Here is an 8,876-nt window from a genome sequence, read left to right as displayed (position 1 = left end):
TAGGCACATTATCTAGCATATTTTTTGTATGTACTGAAATTTGAATTATAATCTCCTATGACTATCACCCACTTTATTGATCGTATGTGCTAAGGCCATTTTGAATTTTGATAAGTCGAACATCTCATATATTAGAGTTATTTTCATGAAAAATCGCTTCAAGCTTTAATCTTGGGAAAAAATAACAAAAATGGTGATTTTCTGTCTGGCTTCTTCTTGTAAAATTTGTTTATGTTGTCAATTAAATTATGCACTTAGCAGGCTGAGGTTTTTTTTTTTTTTTTAAATTTATTTAATTGATGAAAAGGTTGTTTACCCAAAGCAACGAGATGATGAGAAAGTGTGAAACTTGCAAGTCTCAATTATCTAAAAAGATAAAATTAGTTGAGCGCAAAAAAGGGATTAAATCTAGAAAAGTTTCCATTATAAATTGCTTAATATAATTTAATGATCTCTTTTTTCATTATAGAAAATCTCCTCTTTAAGTTTGTTGGACCAAAAAAGGTACAAATGTACTTTACGATTTGGATATTTTTGTAGTATTCTCTTATCTTATGGTCAAATCAATCTTGTAAAGCAATACTAGTACTTAATTAAGAAGCCAAGTTATTCATTTTAGATTGCCTACTTTTGTTCGTTTGCTTCATCTTTTATTTCTTTTTCTTTTTTTCTTTTTTCTTTTATACATATACTACTAGTACTAAAGACTGCGTTATTTTCAGAACTGCCAAAATAAGATGATTTGGAATAAGCCAATGACTAAAAATGACATTTAAATATTATGTTTCTTAATTAGTGGAATTGTCGCACTTGACAAATATTCTATTGCGGGAAGGACAAGGCAATTAGGCAAAGTTTCAATGAATAAAATAATAGTACTAATTAGAGCATATCACTAATTGAAAAAAGAGTCATTGTCTTCATCTACACTCTAAATTGAAATAATCAATAAAGGATCAATCAAAAATATGCTGCAAACTGCAAAGCATAAGTTTACTTTCTATACACAAACAATATAGAAGGATTTTCACACTATTAAATTAGCTAAAAGATAATTACATAAAATGACTGATAACAAATTAAACTAATCAACCCCAATATCAGGAGGACATCAACTATCTGGATCTTTATACAAATAGTCGGTCATATTCATTGTTTATATTTTCTAGTTATATACATAAATTATACATAATTATACACATATAATACATAAGTTATGTATATATTATACCTTTACGGACTATTTTTAGTTTAAGCGGTTGGATGAGCGACAAGTTGGGTTAATTCTTCAAAAAGAATAAAAAAATCTTTACCTAAAGAATAAATTATTGACCAAGAGTTATTGGGGGTAAAATTCACAAATAGTCACTTATTTCCACGAAGATTCAAATTTCATAGGGGCCACTTCATCATGTTGTGATGGAACTCCATGACAATGACTATTTTTTTTAATTATAAGACGGAAAAGTGGTTAGTGGGCTATTTTTATGGCATTGGCCAGCCGACCAATGCTAATTGCATTTGCTTGCCAAAAAGTTATAAAATAAATATATTTTTTTATATATAAAATACATATATATATATATATATATATATATATATATATAAATAATATTTTATCCATTATTATTTTTGGGAACCGCTAAAAATATACATTTCTCTTATATCTATGAGTTATTGTATCGATATATGAGCAGACATAGCTGGGCCGGCCCTATTCCGAAATATGGGCCAGGTCCAGTTTATAGAGATGGGCTGTATATACTCTTTGTCGGGTTGGTGGCCCAATTACCAAAATTAGTACTTACTTCGCACGCTAATGGCTGCTCCTCCTCCTCAAGAAGTAAAGAACAAATTCAACAATGGTGATATGATCCGTAAATTGACAGAGGGCGGAAGAATGATAAGGGGAGCAGCTTTATCGGAATGTATATTTTGCCAAATTGCTACCTCTTCCGCTTCCACCACTCTCCTTCACTCCGTAAGATCATATTTTCACACACACACACACACACACACACAGAGTCGATGTAATTTAATTTTTTTTTTGCTTTAATTGATTTTTTCAGGATGATAAAGTTGTGAATTTCACACGCGCACACACACACATACACAGTAATTTGAGATTTTGTAGCTTTAATTGATTTTTAGGGATGATAAAGTCGTTGCATTTCACTCACACACTGAGTAATTTAATTTTTTTTAGCATTAATTGATTTTTGCAGGATGATTAAGTTGTTGAATCTCTCGCACGTGCGCACACACACACACACACAGAGCAATTTGAGATTTTGTAGCTTTTATTTGATTTTTAGGGATGATAAAGTCGTTGCATTTCTCTCTCACACACGCAGTAATTTAACTTTTTGTAGTTTTAATTTGATTTTGCAGGATGATAAAGTTGTTGCATTTCGAGATATTAATCCATCTGCCTTCAGGTTCTTCAAATTATCATCAATTCTTTTTCCTTTGTCTTTCACCTGAATTTTAATTTCAATCAATTACTCAGCCTCAATCACAAACTAGTTGAGCTTCGCTTTTAAAAATCTTCTGAATCTTCATCATAATTTGAGCACTTGTCTTCTTTATGCTGGTTTGGGCCAGAGTATGCTGTGTGAAGCTCAGAATATAGGAGTTTTGAATTCAATGTGTAACTTATTGAAGAAAGTTATGATCATTTTCTAGTGCTTCTTAGTTAATTGATGAGAACGAACCTTTCTTGTGAATACTATTTTGGTATGTTCAGGTTTAGTTGTTAACAGTGCTTTTGAAAGAGCAAAGCCAGAAAAGCACAAGGTCCATGAGGCTTGAAGCAAGAACTGAAGTGCACAATGTACGAAAAATTAAGAAATATTATATGAATACTAGTACTATAATAGTTAAATTGCGATTAAATGAATTAATGTCAGCATCCAATGTACAATGATGCCGACACCTATCCAACTCCTGAAAATTTAGATTCAAAGAACTGACCGCTTCTCATTTGGATCGCTGTGCACGTCATTGTTTGAAGCACGCATTTCTTTGAATCGCATGGCTTCACCCATGAAATGAAAAACGATGGGTGTTCATAGATGCTGTGAATCCTATTTGCTGAGTTCCTTTTTTTTTATTGCATTTTTACCAATAACTTATCCAATTCATCATACTGAATGATATTGGCTGAGGGATAGAGGGATACTTATTTCCTGGGTTTGTAGTTAATTAGTACTCCACCAAATAATTTTCTAGGAGGTGTGACAGAGGGCTATGCAAGGATTGTAAGGTTTTATTAGCTAGGGCAGCGTGTGACATTTAGACACATCATTTAGCTATACTAGAGTACAATTTGGCAGATTCAACTTCCGATTCTCAAGTTGGTATGACGACTCATTTGGAGTAAAAGATTTATTCTTTTCTTGAGACTCGTATGAAATCAAACTAAGTCATTAAAATGGGAGGGAGGACTATGAATGATGTCAAGCATAGTCATTAGAAGTGGAGGGAGAGCTATGAATCTCATACTTATTCTTCAAAGCTAGTACTGCTTGCCTTTTGTTTGGCATATTATTTTGGTCCATCAAATATATTTACCATGAGGTTAAACAAAATTTAGAGATACCTCTGTACAGTTGTATTTGTTCTCCATAAATTTTGGAAACTTTCAATCGGTATAGTCAATGCAATGTTGGAATATGTCTTAGCCAACTTATTACGCTGATATGTGATGTCAGTCATCTATATGCACTTCTGTCACTCACATAGCATGTAAAGTTGCAAAATCCTTTGTAGTTATCTCCTGTTAATAAGTTGTTTGAACTCAAAATCTGATAGGCATTACTTGGTAATTCCAAAACAGCACATTCCAACTGTCAAAAACCTTCAGAGAAGCCCGGAAGATTTCTCCTTGGGTAAATTAAACTTTCTGAAGCATACTTACCACCTCATTTTCTTTTGAAATCCTTAAGCTACTTTATTTCTTTGTATTCACACTTCTAACTTGCAGCTTCTATTTCTTACAGTGAGTCACATGTTAGATGTCGGGAAGAGTCTGTTACATAGGGATGCACCTCAGTGCAAGCATTACAGGTAAAGGACTTACATCTTCAGTTGCTCTACTGTTATTCTATAATTCGTAGTAGTAAGTAGTAACATAACCAAGCCTAATACTCCTGAAACTTTCTTCAATGACTTTGCAGAATAAATGCTGGGATCTAAACCAGTGCTTAATCCAATGATATAAGGACTTTAATTTGTGATTCTAGCTTTTTTCTTTATTATGTTGTTCCTTATTGTCTGGCACTTGTATTGAATTTTTGGTGCCAATCAACACAACCTTCTGTGGATGAAGAAATACATTTTACAATCTTAAGCTGCTAGTTGTTAGTACTGACTTGTGACTACAAATAGAGAACACAGCCGCAACAATCTAGTCGATTCTCTCTAACATACAAGTCATAACCAATATATATTTCTAAGTATCCTCACATGTTTTTGATATTTTAAGAATCTTACTGTTACTTTATATTTTGGCATGCTTAACATAAAAAGGCTTGTACCTGGAGAAGGAATCTTTTTCATTCATATTTTTCCATTATCGCAGATTTGGTTTTCATCAGCCCCCATTCAACAGTGTTGATCACCTTCACCTCCACTGCTTTGCACTTCCTTATACTCCAAGGTACCCTTTTCTCTACATGCTTAAACTGCCCTGGATACTCAAGAATATTACCTTGTCCAAAATTTTGAATTTATTGGAAGTATTGTATATTCCTTTTTCTGATTTTAAGACATTCAACAGCTGGAGGTTTATAAAATACTTATCATTGGGGCCACTCGGTGGATTTGTTGAAGCTGAAAAGCTATTGGAGAGAATAAAGCCACAAATTCCTCATCACTCATCTATGTAATTGTCTGTAAATTTGCGGTTTCTAATTAAAATTGGCAAATGTGTAAGTAATCTGCTAACTATTCTTCATCAATATATACATGTGTAAAATTCAGTAATTAACCTTGAGAATGATCTTGCTACAGAACCTGACTATTCAATTATATTTCTTGATTGAAAAATCAAAGGTGGATTCAAGAACTTCTTTAAGTTCCACACTTTATTTCCTTTCATGTCTCGGGTATTTCATGCTTCGTATCAGAATCGCTGTAAGAATAATAATCTCCTGTGGAAGTGAAAATGGCTTGTCTGCATAGTTACTTCTGTCTTTTAAATGAGTGTACTAAAAGGGATTTCTGTTTACGTGTTTGTTGCTTACGTACTTTTGGTAGCAGGTCAGTCCTTGGCCTTTTTATAATATTAACTACTGGTTTTCTTCTTTCAAGAAAACCGTGCATGCAATTAGTCAGAATCTCTTACATTTCACAAGTAAAGGTGAGCTGTGTATATGGATTTGGGTTCATTAGCATTGGTCAAAATAAATTGCAAATACTGTGTCATGTCAAATCTGTGTTGCTTTCCCTTTAGTGCCGCGAGAAACCAAAAAACTGAAAAACCTTGTTCACATCCTAGCTTTATCTATTTTTATTTGTGTTTTGCTTTGTACTCTAGGATCTAGTGCAACAATTAGATTATATTATCAATGTCCAGTCCTCACGGTAGATGTGTCTTCCCGAGAGCAAGTGTAGATCTATTATAACCTAAATTATTCTACCATTAACTTTTAACTTCTTACCTCTCCCCTCCCTGGCTTGATTGTGACAGTGAAGTTTATGAACCAGCTTTAGAGCAATAAGTCATGCTCTGAGCATTAGGTTCTAAATATCATGCGGTAGCTGTTCTCGCTAGGTTGATATAATGTTTTATTCTAGCTCCATTTCATGTTCTAAGCTTTTCTTTTGCTTTAATAAGAGCAGGTTCACCACGGTCTCTGTGCATCAAGGGAAGTCTCATTGGTATAAGTGGTGCTTTAGTGATTTTTCAGATTTGAAACATGATTTTCCGAGTTAGCTTCAGAGATGCCTCTTTAACTTACCCAGAAGCAGTAGATAACTAGGATTATTCATGGGCATTTATTGCAGATTTTGCATCTCCTTTTTATGTGCAGTCCAATACAATTCTCCCCAAATTATTGTCGTATGTTATCCGTCCAACATGCAAATTTTTATGAACGTGATGGACCAGATGAAAGATTGATGTTTCTATTCAAATACAAGGCCCTACGCCTTATATGGGTCATAAAACAAGAATTTATGATGATTTCAAAATTTTCATGTTTTAATGTCCACACCATCTTCATGAATTTGGGCGACGGGCTCCGAATCGCCTAAAGTTTTGTGGGTCCATCAGAAACGACCTAATTAACAATTGTCATTACTTTGCCATGATGGTTTCTCGTTTGACATTTTGGGTCACAAAACAAAAATTCGGGATGATTTTTAATTTTTTGTGTGATAATGCTCACTCTATCTTTGCATAAACCTCGAGCTCTTTTGATTATGCAGCTTGATCACGCCCAACTATGCCTTATAAAAAGGACAAGCGGACGTTGCAAATATAATCTGAGTATTTCGCCCAGAGTCGAACCCACAAGGAATTAACCTATCAATTACTCTTGTCAAACTCACTAAATTCTACGTAATCAATTTCCCAAACGTTTTGAATCACAGTTGAGGATATTTTTACTAACTATGACAGACTGCAATTAAGTAAATAAAGATTAACTATGATTAAGTTGTAAACAATAAAGAGAAGGATCTAAGGTTGTGATTTCTCCTATTGATGGAATCCCTTCCGGTTATGTTTCATATAGATTTGCCTAACAGTTTCTATCGATCATGAACACTCTTATTACCGTAAATCTCTCCCGAGTAATCACGACAATTTACTAGACGTACTCTCCTGAGTTACACTAGCTGACTATTAATACAACTCACTTTAGATCGCACCCAAAGCTTTGTTATCCCTAATCTCGCTTTTAAACCCTCGGTTATTGATCTCTCATATACTTTGGGAGTGGTGTTGTTCAACAATTACCTAAATATACACTCTCTCCCGAGTAATACATATTAAATAGGCACAGCTAATTGAGGATCCTATCAATTAACTACAACAAAAACGTAGTTGACACAAATAGAGATTAAACCAAGCAATCTATGTTAACATAACAAGAAGTTCATCTTTCAATAGGTTTCATCAAAACCTTAGACTAAACACTTAGCTACTCATACTAGTGTTCATCATAACAACAGCCAAATTTATCACAAATAGTAAAATACAAAAGGAATAAATGAAGAACTCTATGTTGAAGTCTCCTCCTTGCCTCTTGCTTCTCTCTTCCTTGAACACAGCTATCCAGACCTTGATAATCCCCTTTGGGCGAGCTGGACCTCTTTTAGGTTTTGTGGAATTGCCCCCGAACTTCCAAGTACCCTTGAGCTTTATTTTTCCGAAACTGGACTAGCGCGGTCGCGCTAATGAGCGCGCTAATGACCGCGCATATGGCCTACCTTTCTGCCTCGAACTCCTGGGCTAGCGCGGTCGCGCTAGTGGACGCGCTAGTCTAGGTCATCATTTCAGCCCTTCTTTCTCTCTTCTTCTCACGTACTAAGCTCCGAGGGGCTTCCCTTGCTTCAATCTAGCTCCAATTACAGTTCTAAGTCCTCATGCACGCAATTCGCTCCTGCAAAACATGAAGTTCATAATTAAAGCTAATTTACCATCATTTAACTATCCTATAACAGTCAAACATGGCCAAGCTGGGGCATAAACAATCGCCAAATTACATGAATCTGGCCTATTATCATAGCCCGATCAAATTCTAACAATATGTGGGTTGTTGTCCTATGTCTTATCATTGAGTGTTCGGTCCTATAAGGCTCGGTATATGTAACTGCTCTGCCGTAGTAGGCTTGCTCGGAGACTAGGCTCAAATGATCACCCTATGAAAGCACAAAAAACAGATCAATATTTAATGTCCACAGCGAGCCTACTCCCTATGTGACTTTATCATTGAGTGTGACTTATGTCGTTGTCCTATGTCTTCCGGTGCGACCTATGATTTTGGACTATGTCGTTGGGGGAGGTCAATGTCTATGGTCTGTGGCAAGGCACTTCAGGGTTACTGATGTTCGTTGGCCTATGGTGCCTAGTGGGCAAGTCAACAAGTAGCGAGGGACATGGTAGCCTACACGACCATTCCGTGCTTCATTATAATGGCATTCCGCAAACTACGTTACACTCAAATATCGTTTTACCTTGTTCTTTTTGTATTTTGTGTATTTCTTGGAGATCTAGTGGGATAAAAAGACGCAAGATGGTTTTACCATGTCAATATTTAAAAGTGTATGTTGTCCTATTCAATTTGTTCCCCTAAATTTGTGCACAATTTTAATTATTCTTTAGTAAAAATCAGATGACCTAAAAGGTTTTCATGATGAAAATCTCATGGTAATGCAGTTTTAATTTCAATTTCAATATTTACACTTATCGAGGTAGATACCTTAGTGAACAATATTAAAGATAAAATGTTTCTACTTATTGTAAAAATGTCAACTTGTGTTTGTTGACTAGCTTGCTCTATTTAACTACTTTAAATTACTCTCTCAACCACCAGGGATCGAACCTCGACAGAAGCATTGAGTAGAGATTATATGAGTAAAATGGAGATAACCCAAAGGTCTTGGGTGGGCGCATGTTGCACTAGTGCATGGTACATGATGCATGGCTGCATATTCCTCCAGGTCTTGGCAGGGCAAATGTAAACCTATAAGCATGGCCTCGTTTTCGGTATCATATGTTCTTTTGTTATTTGCATGGCATGATTTATGTATGTGGTCAACTCGAGGACAGGTGCATTGGTACATGTCACACGGTTGATTATGTCGCTAGCATATGTCATTGATTGTGGTCTATGTCGCTGGCCTATATCATTGAGCGCGACCTATGT

The 8,876-nt window shown here is 35.2% G+C and overlaps 1 protein-coding gene across 2 annotated transcripts; it reads left to right on the top strand.

Annotated features, from left to right (window-relative positions):
* The first annotated feature begins 1,781 nt into the window (after window positions 1-1,781).
* Window positions 1,782-6,114, top strand: LOC107797414 (bifunctional adenosine 5'-phosphosulfate phosphorylase/adenylylsulfatase HINT4). 2 transcript variants are annotated; one of them, XM_016620313.2, is made up of 7 exons: window positions 1,782-1,981; window positions 2,392-2,438; window positions 3,814-3,890; window positions 4,002-4,068; window positions 4,583-4,660; window positions 4,781-4,931; window positions 5,845-6,114. In XM_016620313.2, exons 1-6 carry the CDS (start codon window positions 1,820-1,822, stop codon window positions 4,887-4,889), a joined length of 540 nt encoding a protein of 179 aa, XP_016475799.1. In that variant the 5' UTR covers window positions 1,782-1,819; the 3' UTR covers window positions 4,890-4,931; window positions 5,845-6,114. The 2 variants fall into 2 exon arrangements, with proteins under 2 accessions (XP_016475799.1, XP_016475798.1); XM_016620312.2 differs by lacking the exon at window positions 5,845-6,114 and having other exon boundaries at window positions 4,781-5,068.
* The last annotated feature ends 2,762 nt before the right edge of the window (window positions 6,115-8,876 follow it).

The sequence above is a fragment of the Nicotiana tabacum genome, chromosome 5, assembly GCF_000715075.1.
Source record: "Nicotiana tabacum cultivar K326 chromosome 5, ASM71507v2, whole genome shotgun sequence".
NCBI classification, from domain to species: Eukaryota; Viridiplantae; Streptophyta; class Magnoliopsida; order Solanales; family Solanaceae; genus Nicotiana; species Nicotiana tabacum.
This window is presented reverse-complemented; position numbering and strand designations above follow the sequence as displayed.